The sequence below is a fragment of the Strix aluco genome, chromosome 2 (genome assembly GCF_031877795.1).
Source record: "Strix aluco isolate bStrAlu1 chromosome 2, bStrAlu1.hap1, whole genome shotgun sequence".
In the NCBI taxonomy this organism is placed as follows: domain Eukaryota; kingdom Metazoa; phylum Chordata; class Aves; order Strigiformes; family Strigidae; genus Strix; species Strix aluco.
Genome location: NC_133932.1, coordinates 38,700,686 through 38,718,890, shown reverse-complemented (window position 1 = coordinate 38,718,890; position 18,205 = coordinate 38,700,686). Strand labels below are relative to the sequence as shown.

Below are 18,205 nucleotides of genomic sequence, written 5' to 3'. Positions count from 1 at the left end.
ACTGAGGAAGAATCAGGAAATGTGATAGTGGTGTGGGAACGAGGTGTGGAAGCTTTGCAAGGGAGATGACTGTCCTCACGTACTAGTCTGACTGCCAGAAGGCTCCTGTGTTGGCTTGGTACCTGGGTCCTCCTTCGTTCAAATTGGCTTGTGCCACTTGGACACCACCACTACCCAGTTCTGCACAAAACTGTTTCTGTTTTAACATGGGGCTGATGTACTGACACCAGGCTGAGTGTTGCTGGTAGCTTGGAGCAGTGTCCCTGCCAACTGCAGCCAAGCTGCCTTACACATCAGGCACACGTGCACAGGGAAAGGGAAGGTGGAATTTAGCAGAACGGTGGCTGCAAAAACAACTGAAGCTTGCAAAGAGAGGAGCACAGGTGGCTGGTGTTGGCAACATGAGTCCTGAGTCCCTGGCGAGATGACAGCTGCAACTGTCTTGGCTGTATAATAGGTTTGACATGGGATCAAGGGAAGGAATACAACAAAATAAATCAACTTAATTTACCGCAGAAGGGATTTGAGCAAATTTCTGAACCTGTTGGAAGCAGATGTAATATCATTTTTAATCTGCTTGAAGTGAATTGCTACTCCTAACAGGATTTTAAAATAGCAAATGCTTTGTGATTGTTACTCTAGGTGGTGCTACAAAATTCGTATAGAATATGTGCTGTCTGGCTTGTGTGGGCCTACTCCATGCAGGTTGACTGCCTGGTACTTTTCTCCAGCACCAACAGTGTCCTTCACCACAAATTAAAATGCCACCTTCATGTTGTGCATCACAGGCTAATCTTTTCTTTTCAGCTCTTTTCATATCTGAAACAACAGAGAGTAACGTTACTTCCTCTATTTCATATGTTTTACAAATACTCTGTACTTTTATTGTATTGGAAAAATGGGATATGCCTGTTTGACCTGTGAGAACCCAGTGTACAACCCACACCAAGCGCTGTGCATGTGTCTGTTTGACTGCTACCATAGCTTTCAGAAGAGCATTTCAAACTAATGTAAGGAAGGAGACTTCCACAAGATGTGTGGATTGGCTTTAGAAGATGAAATCGGAGGATTAATATTTGATTGCTCATAGGCATGTTTCACAGTAGCTTTCCTTCCTTTACAATAGCATAATTTCTGAAAGAACTGAAGGGAAATTCCTTTTTTCTTTAGTGCTTCTCTAGCAACATATGTGAGCTCTTCTCTCCTGAACATTTCTGCTAACTGTACAAGTGTGTGTATATGCATATATCTAGAACTACCACAGTCTGTCATGATTCAGTTTGCATGATACTTGCATGGAATGAGGAGAAGCGGAGAAATGCATACTTCTGTGGAGTCTGAATTTCTCAGTGGTGGTCAGCTGGGAGAGAGCTGGATCAACAATGAGGCAAGGAGGATTCAGTAGCATGTAGTGTATGTATGTGTGCCTCTGGCTGAAAGCACGATGATTGCTTGCGATTGCCAGTATCTGAAATCACTTGTTCCAAGGTGGAACTCATACTGTGATGGCCTCTAGATTACAAACCATCAATATTCTTGCTTTAGATCCACCATGCTCTTAGCTTTCTAACATTTTTTGAATAGTTACCAGGGTGATACTTAACTGGAAATGTTAAGACCAAGGCTTTTTTCAGTCATGCTGTAGTTACAGTTAAAGCTGAACTCCAAGAGGAAAGCAGCCTGTTCTGTCTAAAGTGTCCTGCGCCTCTGCTATTTGCTTCTGCAGGTGGGATTTTGAAAAAAAGTGCGAAGCTCTTTTTCCGCCGGCGACATCATCAGAAGGATCCAGGAATGAGTCAATCGCACAACGATCTTGTCTACCTGCAGCAGCCACTGTCAGAGGAAACACGCAAGAAGGGAGGCACGCTATCACGAATTCTGAACAGAAAGCTCCTTTCCAAAAACAAAAGCAAGAACAAACTGAATGGTGCTTCAGCAGAACCATACGTGTAAGACTGAACACTCTCTGATGGGATACTTGCACATCATTTGACCGTTTGTTTACAGAGCAGTACTAGAGAATACAAATATGGCTGATGACTTGCATAAAATGATGTTCACGAGTACAGTGGTCCGGGAATAAACAGAAAGCTTGTCTTTTTTGTTTATTTTTCCAGAACACTTTTTCTCTCTGATTATAAAGTTGCTCCTCTAAATACAAGCAGCACTACTTGTATCGTGACAGCTTTTGGAGGACCATGTGGTTTAATGTAGAAGATGAGGGAGGATGGGGAATGGTGCAGGCAGGGAGGCCCTGCGTGTAAGCACCTAGTTTACATTAACGGGGAGCTAAGAACTGAAACATCATACCTGCTAGATGACTGAACCACTATAAAGAGAGAAGATACCACTGTGCTTCCTTACTGCAGCCTGGAATAGTAGCAACACAAGTCTCAACTTGTTTTTTCTAGTCAGGCTGAAAGGGAAGAGAGACCCAGATCCAGTTTGTATTGTAATTTGGAAATGGGTAAGTTTTCAGAAGCAGAACTAAAATGCTGATTAAGATAGCCTACTGTAATAACTGTAGCCTGCTGTAATAACTGCTCAGTCCATGTAGGTGGAGAGATGCCTTTGATATTAGCCATAAATCAATAAATTATGCAAATACTTATACTAGCATATTGTTTAATGTTCTGTGCATAAATTATGCTTAAAAAAACAGAACTTTTTTTAAAGTCTACTTGAGTCTACTCGCAAACAAGACATTTACAAATTCTCACATGTAGCTTTTCTTCCCTGTGTGAGAAGCTGCGTTGCTAATGCAAAAACCTGTCTTAGGGGCTCTAATTCCTTCTCCCAAGTACTTGTTAGACAAGTATATTAACCATCGTATCAAATGCAAAGCTAGGAGCAATAAGTGATGAATAGATCATGTTTAACCCTATAATGCTTTTCATTAGACAGCTTGTTTTACTTGCCAAACATTTAGTGAGATCTTAGAAAACACAGTTGTGAAGAGAGCTTTTTAAAAAATAATAACAACAATTCCCTTAGTCATTTTTCACTTTCTAGATCTACCAGTGTTGTCACGTGGTGAGTGGTTGGTTGGTTGAGGTTTTTAACTTTTTTTCCTCATTATATATTGCAGCTGGCTCCTTTAAATGAAAAGGGAAAACTGATGAAAGGCATAGTTCTTGTTTTGGCTATTAAGAAGAGTAAAATGTCAGTCAGTATTTCACAGGTACCATCTTTTGCACATACCTGTACTTTTCCATCATCTACATTCCTACTGAGGACAAAGGACCAAGCCTGTTTGTTTTAGACAAGAGAAACATCCGTTCCATCTAAATTACTTACATGAATGGATGATAGATTTGTGCCTGCTTTGCCAACAGTGATTCCCCCCCACCCTCTCCTCCCCATAAGACATCCAACACTTTGACAGATATTTGGGTTTTCAACTTAAACCATTCTTCAAAAATAGAAAGTCACTGAAGAACAGAAATACACTTCAAAACTTCTGATGAACTCTAGATTCCTTGGTAAATACTTTTGCAAAGAATATAAAAGTAGAGGGGGTTTGGTTTCTTTTTTAATAAGAAAATATTAGAGGACATTAACTGTCTTAAATCTTTTAACTGAGCCTACTGTTTAAAAGTACTGTTTATGTGTAACCTCCTAAAATCACTGTGGTAGTACAGCAGTCCAGAATATCAAATAGTTGTATACTTAATTAAGCACACTGCTTATTATGAAAACACTTGAAGGTATTTTAATAGTCTGTATTTTGAAAATTAGTTACAATTGAGTCTTCTAGAGCTGTAACATGCTTAGAAATCCCAATTCAGTAATGCAGGTTTGTCCAGCTTGAGTGTGCTTGAACACTTCTGTTTGTTGTTAATTTAATACAAAGTAGAAGTTAGGTTTCTTCATTTGTTTGTTCCACAGTGGTTCATGATATGAGCACTAAAAAACCTGATGTTACGTTCTCTCAACATAGACTTTCTCCCTTGACTTATTAGGAGCTCTTTGCATGATGGGGCAGGGTGGGGAGTCAAATCCCTGCCATATTTTAAATGCTCAGTCTTGTTTGCTGAAGGAGAAAACGACACCTGGTCGCTGAGTTCAAGAAATTAAAGTGAGACTGAGCTTCATGGGTAGCATCCCTTACACTAAAAGCTGTGGAATTGGGAGCGTAAAGGGATCACATAACAGTACTTGAAGTCTGCTTAAATTACTGAACTGGGATTTTAATTTACAGAGGCTTTATCATGTACTGTAGAATGGGGTGGAAAGAACACTGGATAACTTGCAGAATACAGGAGTAGGGTTTGCCTGCAGCTTACCCCAAAGAACAGATACACACTGAAGAAGTGGTTTTTGGTTCCTCTTTCTTAAGCTCTTGGTGATTGCCTAGTTAATGTGTGTCTTGATGGTGGGAACCGAGAACATCCTATACTGCAAACTGTGTGAAAGTTTGGGCTCGCATATATTGAGAGAGAATTAATTCTTAAGATGAGGAAAGTAAGGCATTTGGGGTAAAAAGGGAATCTTGTTTTTTAAATGCCTTCACTCCTCAGGAAAATAAACATAATTTGGTTTGATGTTTGATCTCTGTATCTGGCTGGTGTGTTCTTCACCTGCTCCTCTGCAAATAGTTTATGTCCTGTTGTAGAAACAAGCTAAGGTACTAAACAGAAAGGGACAATTGAGTTGCTCAGTCATGACAACCCCGAAGGGCCTCAATATTGAATCCCATTCCCCCCTCCCAGGGTGATTTAGATTGTCATTTAAGATCAGATCTCAGTATGTACCTTTTTTGTGTATTAGTATTTAGGTCAGCATGAGTTGGGTCCTGACAACCAGCAGGAGCTATGCTACAGGTTTGGGTCAGGAGGACTGGATTTGTAAACTGGTATAACTAACACCATGATGTATCCTGTCAGGTGCTGAATATTTCCTGTGCAATTGTATGAAGGATGCTGGAGGGAATAATTTTGCTCTTTTACGTTTTGCAGTCTTCATAATTTTAATAACTACACATTTGAACAGTAGAACAAATCTCTGCATGATAGTACACCAAAAACTTCTTGTTTTCTGCCTTCCAATTTAATTACTTCAGAACAGTAGCTTGGAAACAACCTGTGAAATCTTTCTTCCTTTTTGCCCCTTTTCTTACACTTTCGTGTTTCCGGATGTTCTGTACAGCAAAGAAGGCATGGTCTTTATTTTATGAGGACTAAGAGATGAAGGCTTGCTTTTCCTTTCTAAACAAATTTTCGGCCCATAATTGAACCTTCTTAATCTTTGTTTGTGGTTTGTTCTGCTTTATGGTATTTTAGCTTCTCATTTGCCTTGATGGAGACAACCTGCATCCTTACCTAACCAAGATTTGCCTCAGCTTTAGTGTGAATTTTGACCAAGTAAGTAGTACAAGAACTAAATTTTTCTTTGTAGATTAAAGCAATAAAACTACCTAATATCTCAAATGTGAATACAAGCCAGGTAACTTTCTTAAAGTGACTGAGATCACTTTAGAAGTCACTTTAAAGAGGAGGGGGTCCTTTATCCCTGGATCACCGGTATTTCATATCCAGTTCACCCCAGGAAGAAATGACAGTCATTTCACTCCTAACTATGTATGAAACTTGTGACTCTTAGGCGGCAGGAAGGAGAAGGAATGCCATCATGGAAAAAAGTTCATATTAATTTAAAAAGCAAAATACCTTTGGCAAACTTCTTCAACTTAATGGGCAGGTCATAAACTGTGCGAGCATAAATACTGGGCTTTATTCTTATGGTTTCTGTTAGATTTTCTTTTCCCCCTGCTCTTTTTTTGGGAGAGAGGTTGGGGCTCCAGGTCATACAGACCTGTAGTTACTGTCTTGCTCTTGAGAGGACTTGGCTTACAGCACTGCTTTTTTCGAGGTGTTCTATTGCCTGGCAATGATACCAGTTTTGAGCATCAGTGAAATTTTACAGCATTTCCTGGTACTGCATCTCCTCACTGGTTCTAGGTGGTTTTCAAGTGAAAGCTTTCTGCTGTGTATTTCTTGTAAAGTTTTGGTGTTCTTGATATGCAAAGTATCGTAGGAAAAAGCAACATCGACTACATAAAATGCTACCAAATGTGTACGGGGAAGCAAAATAAGAATCTTGCTCTTGTTTTAACATCTTTTTCAGCTCTGGTAGCGCAAGGTGTTACAAGGAGCAAGAGCTCTGTACAAGGTGGGAGCCGCATGGCATTTTCATTTTAGTTTATTGCAGTTTTTGAATTGTAGAGCTGAAGTTTGAGATAAGTGCTTATCCTGGTACAAAATTAAATATGTTGTAGCTCCGGGCTAAGACATTCCCAGTGTGAGTGGGAACAGCTGACCCCATGCTTTGACCTCCACAGGACCTAAGTGGATTTATTCATGTGTTTAAAGTCAGCATACGCTTCTGTACATTGCTAAGCCACAGCCTTGGTGACAAACAACTCAAGATTAACTACATAAAAAGGGTGATTAAGTTAAGGGTGAATAATATCATTTCACTCAGGATATCCAAACTGTTACTATGCAAGCTGCTGGCATGATGTTAAAATAGCTGGGAAGGATGGATCTGAGGTCTTCCCAACACTATAAGTCTGTATTTCCCAATAATGTATTATGCTCTGATATTCCAGGTGGGGTAAAACATTTTTTCCTAGAATTCAACTGTGATAGTCACTTCTTCTGTGGTGGGTGTCTTTTTTTTTTTTTTTCCTTTTATTCTGTGTGTACACAAAATTAAGTTGGTGCAATTAAGAAGTCTATGATGTACAGATTTATTATATCACTAAAAAGCCTGAGGATTTTTTAAAGAAATAACTACTGCTGTACATACAATAAAAGCCAATTGTCTCCGTGTAGTGTGCTGTCCTACATACCTAGTCAGCCAAGCATAACGGATGGTTTTCTACTGTCCTTCACTAATACGACCTGTTGCTTAACACAGTCCATTTACTTGTTTATTCAGGAGCAGAGTTCTCTGCCTGCATTGTGCTGACACTGTGGGTTCTTTCTGATAACCCCGGCCATATCAGGTCGTCTCTTCTTGTTCCTTGAGAAATCACCTGAAACATGGATTGGATGGGAATCTAATGGATGAAGGATTTGTGGAGTCCATTGTGGTTGCTTGTTATTTTTTCTCTCAGTTATGTTGCATTATCCTGAAATCATTTATAATTTGGGGGGCAAAGGGGGAGGAGTGTTAGGGCCTAGATCCTATGTGGAGGACACCAGTACTAAAATGAGCACAGCCTGGGAATAAGGTTCTCTTGCGATCATTTTACTGCAAAAGTTATGTTCTGAACTAATGCTGTCACAAAGCCCTACCAGACTGAGGAAAAAAAAAAAAAAACCACACACCAGAAATAGGCATTCACATGACAATAACCATGATAGTCTTTTTATTTCCCTTCCCAAAGTGAGTGCCGTACCTTCTTTTGCAAGGAAATTGTATGTTAACTTACTGGGAGTTACTGCCCACATCTCTGTGTCCATTTATTTAATATTCTTGAAGTGCTTAGCTGAAATTTCCTAATAGTCTCCCAACAAACCTTCTTACTTCTCCTTCCTGCTGTAATCTTGGGTGAGGTTTTATAACTTGTGTGATGCCATTTATGTATGCTAGCAAAAGTGAGGAGACCTATCAGAGCGAGAGCAGGAATGGATGTACCACTAAGTCTGGCACGCTGCTCTTTCCTCCAGTTCATCATTCTTAATGGATGGCAGGGATCTTAAATTGTCATCTCTACCCCAGCGAGCCGGGTATAAGATGCGAGTTCACTGTCTGATGTTAACTCTGCACAAAGGTAGGAATACTGACCAAAAAAAAAAAAAAAATCATTTTGGAGCTGCAAGATGCAGACTCACATGCATTGTAAATCCAGACTGCTTCAGCTAGGAAACATACAGATAACTATTCTCAATTAGTTAATACTTATTCTGACAGAGTGAATCCACTGCAAGTAGGATAACCACCCTTGTACACTGGATGCTGGAGAAACCTAGGCAGAGGCCCAGAGACAGCATTGTGAATGTGAATATGCACTGAGATGTACAGGGAAAATATGTAAAAGCAGACCATACAAAACTAAAGGACAGTCAGCTTTGGCCTTTGAAAAAGCAAATGACCTGTACATGCGGTTAGGTCCTTGAAAAATTGCCCTTACTCCTTCTGTGCTCATTGAAAGCTTCTGGTGAGTCATTTTTGAAGAATAAACAGTTCCCCCTCTTCAAATTAACACTGTTTTACCAAGAATTTACCAAAATTCAAATGCTGCATTGTTTCAGTTTACCCAAGCACTTAACAAGAAGAGAGTCACAATACTCTCTGTACGTCCCTCTTGAAACTGGGTACTTGTGTAGAAGGGGACTTGGGATGGGTAAGGTGGGAAGCAAGAAGGGGCCTGGTCTTAGCCAACTGTTAAAAAGATGTAGCCTTGAGAAGAGCACATCCCCTGGAGAGGACAGAACTGGTGCCTCTTTCCATCATCTTTGAATCTGCAGGGGCGCTCTCACTGTGAAGACTGGTGGGTCACACCACAGTGGCAGGGAGCACTGCATAAGGCTTTAGGGGGGACTCCAGTGCAGGAAACACTTCTTACCAGAGGAAAAACCGGGGGGGGGGGGGGGGGGGGCAGCATCTTGCTTGAATACAAAAAGCATCAGTACTTCTTGGCCCAGGCCTCTGCCTCTGAAGGCACATTCTTGGCTGCCCAGCGCACCTTTCAGCTGGGAGGGGGGCGAGCACTGCAGTAACCCCAACTGGGGGTTTAAAACCCCTAGAGCTGAGGACAGTGGGTCCACGTCCTTTGTTTCCTGGGCACCAGGTCTCATTATATAAAAAAATGGGCATTGCTAGTTATTCCTGCTGTGGAGCACAGCAGGGCTGGGCCCTGATAACATGCTGGTAATGCAGGACTGATGAGATTTGGGAGCGCTGGACTTGGTAGCCTCAACCAGGCTTGTAGCCTTGTAGCCCATACAAATATTTCTCATCAAGCACAAGGACCACTAATCACTGGCTCCATTATGTAAGCCCCATACTTTGTGGCTTTATTGTGTGAGCCTGCTACAATCCAAGCCTTGCTAAGGGCTTTACCGTTGAAGAGATAAAAGATAGAGGTGAGCATCCTGCCCCAGAAGGCACCAGAGGCTGGATGATTGCCCTAGAAGTATGAAGTCAGCAAAAATCTGTGGAAACTGGCGGAAAAGTAAAGGTGACAGGGGGAGATCGTGACTACAGACTCAATTCAAGACCGAAAAACTTGCTCCCCCGCACCTGCAAGGAGCATGTGTGCTAATCTACGCAGCAAGTGGAGCTAATTGAAATATATATGGAATGGTAATTATGGATCAATGAGAGTAAACTTAGGTTTTTACTAATCATCTAATAGGATAAATAGGCTGTAGTTCCTTTGTGTAGCACGCTAGCTTTGCGGAATTACCCCTAGCACCCATCTTTGTGCAACTAAGGAATAAAACTAGTATCTCAGCTCTGTGTGTGAGGTTGGCTTTTGCACACTGGGTAACGAACCCTGTTTGAGGGACAACCGGCTTGGGTACAGGGAAGTCAGGCACTCAGGTACTTGTTCAGTGTTTAACTGGGGAAAAATCATGATTTGGGTTGGAAGGGACCTTAAAGACCATCTAGTCCCAACCCCCCTGCCATGGGCAGGGACACCTTCCACTAGACCAGGTTGCTCCAAGCCCCGTCCAACCTGGCCTTGAACACTGCCAGGGAGGGGGCAGCCACAGCTTCTCTGGGCAGCCTGTTCCTGTGTCTCACCACCCTCACAGTGAGGAATTGTGTGAAAAGAAATCACAGGCCCTACAGCCTGCTACATGCCTGAGGAAGCGCTTCCACGAAGCCCGAGCGCCTTTTGACAGACGCCTTAGGGACTCCTCCCTCGCGGCTGGCACTGTCCAGGGGGAGGAGGGAAGCACCGAGCTTGTGCAACCTGGGTGTGAAGCCAAGTTCGGTGGCAGCCGCCCTCCTCCAGCCCAGGGCCGAAGCACGGTGCGGGAGAGCCGCGGGGTAGCCGTGCGGCCGCCCCTCGCACGGGCGTCGTACTCCCCCCGGGGAACGGGCCCGGCTGGGGGGACCCCCGCGACGCGGCGCCGAAGGTCCGGCCGCCGCTGCCCTGGCCGGGACCATGAGGGCGCCGGGAGGGGGTCGGCGGCTGGCGGGCAGTGCGGCCCTCCCCGCCGCGCGCGGACTACGCTTCCCGCCGTGCCTTGCGGCCGGCCGCGCGGGCTTCCGGTGGCGCGTGGTTTCCGGAGCGGATCGGAACCCGGAGTCCGGATCCGATCCGGGTCTGGCCCTTCCCCAGGCAGGTAACGCCGGTTCCCCGCGCTCCCGCCCGCCGCCTCGCCTCCCCCTCCCTCTCTCCCTCTCTCCCCCACCCCATTCCCGGCCCACGCGCGGGACCTTCCGCGCGGGACCCTTCGGCCCGCCGCCCCGCGCCCGCCCCGCGCGGCCCGGCCCGCCGCGCTTCCTCCCGCGCCCCGCCGCTCCCCCCCGGGCGCGCGCGGCCAAGGCGGGGGCGGCGGCGAGGGTTCTCGGGGCGGCGGCGGCTGCGGCCTCGCCGCCTCCTCCTCCGCCGCCGCCGCCTCCTCCATGCCGCCTGTTCTTTGTTACAGCGGCCGCGCCGCGGCGCGCGGAGGGAGGGCAGTAGGGAGGGGGGCGAGGCGGGTCCGAGGCAAAACCCGGCGGAGCCGCTCCCGGATCTCAGGCCGGGCCCCGCCGGGCTCCGTGGCGGCTGCGGCGCGGTCCCGGCTGCTCAGCGCCGGCCCTGCCGGCGGCGTGTGCGGGGCCGCGCTGAGGCCTCCCCCCGCCGCTCGCACACACGCACACTCGCACCCCGCGGCGTCGGGAGGCTCCGGCCCCGCCGCCGGGCTGCGTCTCGCCGGGCGCCGGCCCCGCCGGGGCAGTGTGTTGGGCGGGCTGGGGCAGCCCCCGCGGCGGCGCCGTGCGGGGCCCGCGGGCGGGCGGCGGAGGAAGGAGCCGCTGGAGCTGTGTAACGGCGGCAGGGAGGGGGGGGGAGTTGTCCCCACAGGTGGGGCTCGGCCGGTGAAGCCGCCGGTCCGGGGGGACTGCGGGCCCCGTGAGGGAAACGGCGGCGCTGGGGCTGGTGCCGGCGGCAGCGGCGTTTCCCCGCCGGCAGCCGGGGCGAGGGGCCGCGGCCGAGCCGCTGGCTGCGGGAGCGCCTCGGCGGGGCACGGACTCGCCCCGGTGTGAGGCGTGATTCTGAGGGAAGAGGGCGGGAGGAGGAGGCCGGTCTAGTAACCGAGTGAGGGAACCGGCCGTTACCGGCAGCTGCCCCGCCGGCTGGAGGCTCGGCCCTCGCCCTGCCCCGGGCCAGCCGGTATGCGCCTCTGGGGGAAGGTGCAGTGTCTTGGTTTACGAGACTAGAAGGAGGAAAGCCCCCTGTCCTGCAACAGGGTCGTTTTCAGCTCAAGTTCATTACACTTTGCATATACGTTATTCACCCTGGGGCTGAGTGAGCGTGATCGCGGGAAGTGTTAGAAGGGGCGGGGGGCATAAACTCAGCACCACTCTGTTATGCTGTGCTCCCCCTGACTGGTCCAGAAATTGCCCCCCTCCCCCTTTTCAGCAATAACTGGTAGAATAGTCATAATTTTTTAAAAATGCAAGGCCCCACTGTAGTTTACCAGATATTGACAGATAGTTTCCTATTACTTTGAGCAGTAGCATGAACAAATTAGACTACACATGAAGAAAACTCTGTATTTTTAAGTGCATTCTGCTTGCACACATGTATTTCCAGTACCCATCTGCTTGTGTTTTCAAGTTACTTATTCACACTAGTAGAAACCCACTCTAGAACTTTAACGGAAAACTGAAGAAAGAGAAACTTTAATTTTCTTTGTTGGTCATTAAATTCAAATACAGATTTTCAGGGATTTGGTTTATTTTTTAATTCTTACCTGGTTTTTTAAATCCATTTGCAAGATCAAAATTACTCAACTTACCACTGGAGCCCGGTTTCTTTCTTCAGAAAGCAGTTTATAAGGGGAAAGTATGCTTTTACACCCAGTCTTAACATTTTTTGGATAGCTTATGGCTGGAGTGGTTCCCTGATACTAACGCTGCGCGTTGCGCTCTGCAAGCAGATATCTGTGATGCTGCAGCCCCTTGGTGTCAGCATTTGGGTTCCCTCGAGTTTCAGAAGTGTTCAGAGGCCCATGTGGCAGCTGGAGTTTGTGTGCTTAGCTGTGTGCTCTACTCTCGGACACAAAGTCTCTTCATTAGTTATACAAGCAGAAAATTGTGGTTTTTCTGCTCTTTCACTGCCATCAGAGTTAGGCATTGTACCTGTGTTCTAATTTCTTCTGTATAGCTTTTCATCTGATTATTCGCTGCTTAATGATTGCTTTGTGGTTTATATAAAAATATCTAGAATTCCTAGAAGCTTTGATTATCTCTGCAAGACAACATAATTACATGCAGTAGGATGAGTGACTTAATGGAATATTTTTCTGATACAAATGCTTGTAAAAAAACCCAGACATGGCCCAGAGCAACAGCAGGTGAGGGTAAAAACTCTAAAGTCTTCAGTGCCATCATGTGAGCTAACGTGGCACTCCCTGACTCCATTTACCAGCTGGAGCAGGCGGCATAATGTCATTTCTTTCAAAAACTCTTGGGAAATACAGTTGAGATTTGTGAGGAGTTTTGAAGCCTATGGGTTAAAGGTAGTATGTGTCTGCAAAGCAGAATTTTTATACCCATTTTGGGGCAGTTCTTCCTTTCTTACACTTTCTGTAAAGTAGAAAGGGAGGAAAAAAAGACCACTCAGGAATTTGTAGCAAGGTGCAGAAACTAATGCAAGGTAGTCCTCTTTTTGCACCTGCGTGTTGAGGTACAAGTTTATTTGTTATGCAATACGTTACCTGTTCCTGTTTATTTCAGAGCATAGCAGGTCATTGTGCTGAGCGTAGGAAAGATGGATGATGAATCAGAAATTTTGCAATGTGGAAAATGAAAGTACTTGCTGCAGAAATGAAAACTGCGCTAATGCAGATAATAATTGAGAGGTAGCGTCCTTATCAACTACGCAAGGTGTGTTAGAGGGATCTTTACACTTTCTCCCCATCACCTTGAACCACATTTATGCTACTATGATTTCTCTTCCCCTTTGTTGCTATTCTCATCTGACAGCCCCTAGAACAAGACTGACGTTGCTGCTTCTGTAATGCCGCATGTCATCAGTCTGCTGTTTGTGAGGAATGCGACACGGGAAAGTCCTAGAAGGCGAATGCCTTTGACAAACAGGTCACACAGCAGTATTGCTGGTCTTGCCGCACTGTCCCCACTGCGTATCTGAACCGTTGACCAAGAAGAGTATTTGTTAATTCAGCCATATAAAGACTTGTCAGGACACAAACTAAAAATAACTGGATGTACACCTCTTGAAATAGTGCAGAGCGTCCACAAATCATCTGGGTTAAAAAGCAAAACAAACCATTTTTGACATCAATCTATGATGCACTTTCTGTGGCTTGTTTTGCATAGTTATACTTTGGGTTTCTCTAAATACCTGTTGCATTGTTTACAGTGTTTTCAGGAAAAGAGGTTTTGGGAAATTCCCTGAATTGCTGCTTGTGCTCAGCATTGGGCTTTTGTATAAATATTTAAGTGGTTTATTATATGAGTTTAGTCCACAAAAGCCGTAGCCAAGAAAGGCCTAGCTTGTGCCACAGGCGGGCAGCGCTGCACCTTGCTGGGGCAGCGGGTGTTAGGAGGAATTGTGCTGCTGACATTAGGTAGAGTTGGGGAGGGCAGTGCTTGGGACAGGCCGTGGGGGAATGCCAGGGGCACCCAGACTCAGTGACCAAAATCTAGGCTGTTGCCCAGATAGCTGAGCAGCAGGATCCCTCCTGCCATGATCAGGAGCCACAGCAACCAGGTGTCCCTTTGTATTCCTGTCAGTTGACATGCTGGCTTTCCACCCAGCGCATCTCCAAGTGGTGATGGATTGTCCTTTGCTAATTGGAAGTAGCCTATGGATTGGTGAAGAACCTGGTTGCTGCTTCTGGTGGAGGCTTGAGGTGGAGCGGAGCATGGGTGCAGCTGGCGGCTGCGTATTGAACATTGCTCCCTGGCAGGTGTAGGTGCCATCGTGGCATTAGCAGCAGACTTGGCACAAGGATGGAGCCCTTCCTGAAACAGTGGAAGGGGTTGTGTGGGACAGGGACTTCACTTGTGCTGAGAAGCCAGTAGAGCTGGTACCTGCGCAGAAGTAGCTGCTGGTACAGGCTCCCACCTGAGGCATATTTCCACGATCCAGCCAGGCAGAGGATATGAGCATCAGTGTTGAAGAGTAAACTCCTAATGGGAAGTCCTGCTCCTACGCTGATCCTGAGTAACGGCTGTGCTTGTGCGTATCTTTGGCTTGGCTTTTGTTGTTGTAGTAGCAAATGCTTTATCTTTTTTTGAACAGGGCTCTGCTAGTTTGGTGTGTCTTTGGTCATGTTTCCTTTCCTCCTGTCCTCCCTCTCACAGGTTCAGTCTCTTACTCCTTCCTGTTGTCATCTTGACCAATGTGCTTGCTGTTTCTGCATCCTCATTCTCTCTTAGACTTGGGTTATGATCTTCACATTGCTTTGCCTCTCACTGGGGCATTGGGAAAATTGCTTGTTTGAAGAGAAAGCCTTTTCATGGTTAGAGAAGGGAAAACTATTTTCTAGATGCTGCTTGTGTCCTGATCTTAGCTATACATAATCAGACTACTTGCCAACCATAATTTTGATTGTCCAGACATCATTGAGGAGCAATAGATAGTGTTTAGGCAAGTTTTTAATACATGTTGCCAGAACTGATTTATAAAAGTGAATATAGATTATCCTTATTTTACAGGTGAAAGCAAATCGGTGAGCTACCATTTCATGGAAGGTCAGTGACAGAGACAGGATTTGTTTTCCCAGGTTTTCTGATGCTCATTACCACAGTATACCTTTGCCTTTGGAACAAATCTGTGATTGTACCTGCAATTTTTAGGTTACTAAGATAATTGTGTTTATTAAATAAGTAACCTGCCCTTCAGAGATAATTTTTTAACCTACTGTTCAATAAAATGTTTCCCTGAGCCAGGTGGGCCTTGTTTCTGCAGTGGTTGTTGCTGGCTTGCATGAGTCCTCTGGCCCTGCTTGTTCTGAGGCTTCACAGGAGCTTATAGCAGGGGACACCCAGGAATGGCTGGAGGTTGGCGAGAGGAGGGATGGGGAACGGCACGAGACAGCATTGCCTCAGAGAGACATGCTTGTGAACATACAGACATTTAGGCTTCTTGGTAGTGATTTCAGAAACACATGTAATGATACAGCAGTCACTGGGGGATTTTTAGCAACTTTAATTTCTTTACCTTTCCATTGATACTCCTGCAGGGGCAGTAACATGTTTGGGTGTGCTCTGGGTCAGTCAGCATCATTACTCTGTAGAGGGATGTTTCAGTAGTACAGAAAGTAACCATTATTCAGAACTAACTTCATCTTTTGTATTTTGGCAGGTTTAAAAAATGGCTGAAGATGGCAGTGATGAGATTATGTTTATTTGTAAGTATTAGAAGGGAAATGATCTAACTCTCGTGATGTAACTTGTCTATTCAGGATGTTTGAAATCAAAGACTAAAACAGACAAAGTTTTTATTTGGAAAAATATTTATGTAAAGGAAGCTCCAACAGTTTATGGAGGAGTAGAGAGAAGGTTGCTCACTTTAAGCATACACATTCTCCTGGTTTTGTGGGCAAACACACAAATAGACCTCTGAATATGAGTTGGCAGAACAGCTTTTTCACGGTTGAAGTAAGTGAGATTGAAGGCCTAACACTAGTCTAAGCTTTTTGTTTATACAGCCAGCTTTAGCAACCAGGGGTGTCTGTGGGGAACTCTGACCTCTAGCCTGAGTTGAAGATCTGCAGCTCCACCGGAGGAGGATGCAGGTTCATTATTGTTTCTGGACAAGCCCAGTTTGAAATGCACAGACTGCCCTGACAAGTCTCACTCATGGCATTCACTGCGTTTTCTTGTGTCCCTGTGGCTGGGCCTGCGCTTCACGCAGCTCGACTTTGTGGTTTTGCTCCTACGTAACCCTGTGTGTCAGACTGGGCTCGAAGACCTGGGATCTGGACTCATAGGGTCATGGTGTGTGAAGAGAGACTGCAGTGGTGGTGTGTCCAGGGAGTGTGATGGGCAGTGTCCCATGCTTGATGGAGCTTGGCTAGTAGGCTTGTTTCCCTGTGGCATACTAGCCCTGCAGCCTCTCCTTTGTCACCAGACTGCACATGCAGGATCTGGTGTTACTGTGGAAAAAAATTAAAGAGATGTGGAGTCCACTCGCCTACTTGTATGAGCAGAGAGGGCCTGGATATTGTAGATCCAATCTGGGAAGAGCAGAATGGAGCATATGGTGGTATGAATCCACAGTACTCGTGAAGGCTCCACAGTTGTGCATAAACCTTATGGCAACTATATCAGAAAGTTCTACTTTTCCCTCCATCACAGATTCACCAGGGTTTCTTCAAAAGTTGTGTTGACTCAGTAGACATTTTTATTGAGTTGCAGATACCAGTAGTGAAGTTACCTTATCTTCCCCTTCGTAAGAAAACCCTGGTGGATAGCAACAAAGATGGGGATGTGATACCATTCCCTAATTGCAGAGATAGGTGTCACACAACACGATTTTCCCCTTTCCAGTGGAGGCTGTGGTCATTGAATTTCTTGTGCTTTCTTGTGTTCTCTGTAAGTTTTTCCCATGGGAAATGGGAACTGCTTATGTTCTGAAAAAGTGAGTTGTTATAAATGATACTGTGCACTCTCATAGTTAACAATGGATATATATTTCATAGACATCAGAGAGTTTTGGAATATTTTTTTATAGGGGTCTGTGAATGTACTCCCCCCAGGGTATTCTACCGTTTATCCCATGTTTAGTTTTGTATTTCTCCTGTGGCTGTAATCTCTTGAAAGTGTCACATATGGTGAGTGTAACAGCCTTGGGGAATGTCTGCCGTAAGGCATCCCTTAGATTTCGAGAGATGTGCCACACAATGTCAGTATCATATTCCCCATGCTTTGATCATTCATCTGCAAAGGAGTGAGAAATGTGTCACTCCTGTATGTAGTTTTGGACAATGCTGTCTGGGCCTTGTTGAACCTGTGCAGTGGGTATCTTTGCAGAAGTGAGGGGTGCCTAGGTGCAGTTGAAAGATAAGGGTAATGATGAAGTACTTCATTTCCTTTGGCAGCAAAGTCCATTTAAGAAGCTGTCGCTCTGGCTATGCCTTCCTGTCCCTGTTGGTTATGACAACCCTTTGTGGATGATAATCCAGTTCTTTTCAGCAGTCTGGTTTACACATTCCTCTCTGACTCCTCCGCCCTCTGTGGTTTTGGAAATTTATATTTAGCTCAGATTATTTCAGTAATGTTAAAGCACAGTGTGAGCTGCAGGCACACCTAAGGCAGGGGGGATATGGTAACAGTGCAGGATGGGGGAGGCCGTTTGGCTGTAGGCTTAGTTTTGATGCTGTGTGGATAGCACCTGCCCACTGGTCTTTTCCTGTGATACAGCAATCTGGTGCTCTACAGCAAACTGGACTGGGAAATTCATTCAGATGAAAAATAAACTTGATGGGAAAAGCTGGTTGTTTCATTCCTTGATTCACCAGAAGGCAGCACAAACAGCTGTACAGGAAGCAGCAGCCAGGCTTGGGCATTGCACGAGCTGGTGCTGCTGTTTGTCAAATGTATGTGGATTTTTCACTGCTAAGCTGTTTTTATTGCCAGAAGAGGAAACAGCATGGAGCTGTGCGTTGTAGCTTGGGATCCCTTTTCCACCTCTTAGAATAAATCCTTTTGTTAGTTCACTGGGACAAATACTGGGAGGGAGAGGTTTCCGGTTAGGAGTACAGACTGGCTTTACCAGAGGAGGTATACCCTGCAATGACATGACTTTTGTCTTGTTCTCTTCCCAAACAAGGTGTAACCACCCTCTGCTTTGCATCCTTACTGAGGTTACCTGACTCGCCCTCATGAGCATGGAGCACAGATGGAAATTGCACTATAGGAATATAACCCCTGTGAGGTGATGACTTCTTAAGCTGCATCAGCAGCTGACCAGGCAGGGCAGTTTGACAGCTGTTTTTCACAATGAAGCAATGTATATGCATTTGAAATCCTGTTAAATTGGCTTATTTTAGAAAGCCTCAAATTATCC

At 45.5% G+C, this 18,205-nt stretch overlaps 2 protein-coding genes across 15 annotated transcripts in view; both read left to right on the top strand.

Annotated features, from left to right (window-relative positions):
• Nucleotides 1–6,830, top strand: part of C2CD2 (C2 calcium dependent domain containing 2) — a 41,271-nt gene extending 34,441 nt beyond the window's left edge. For 2 of the 3 annotated variants that reach the window (XM_074814418.1, XM_074814420.1), the window contains exon 14: nucleotides 1,727–6,830. In XM_074814418.1, coding sequence (XP_074670519.1) covers nucleotides 1,727–1,953 — 227 coding nt within the window. In that variant the 3' untranslated portion in view covers nucleotides 1,954–6,830. The remainder of the gene's footprint in view (nucleotides 1–1,726) is intronic. The other variant, XM_074814419.1, reaches the window with a different exon arrangement.
• A 3,389-nt stretch (nucleotides 6,831–10,219) lies between these two features.
• PRDM15 (PR/SET domain 15) overlaps nucleotides 10,220–18,205 on the top strand; it is a 42,824-nt gene continuing 34,838 nt past the window's right edge. For 3 of the 12 annotated variants that reach the window (XM_074814412.1, XM_074814410.1, XM_074814409.1), the window contains exons 1-3: nucleotides 11,104–14,371; nucleotides 14,851–14,886; nucleotides 15,500–15,545. In XM_074814412.1, coding sequence (XP_074670513.1) covers nucleotides 15,509–15,545 — 37 coding nt within the window. In that variant the 5' untranslated portion in view covers nucleotides 11,104–14,371; nucleotides 14,851–14,886; nucleotides 15,500–15,508. Of the gene's footprint in view, nucleotides 10,305–11,103; nucleotides 14,372–14,850; nucleotides 14,887–15,499; nucleotides 15,546–17,968; nucleotides 18,074–18,205 lie in introns of those variants that run through there. The other 9 variants (XM_074814415.1, XM_074814406.1, XM_074814404.1 and 6 more) reach the window with 9 other exon arrangements.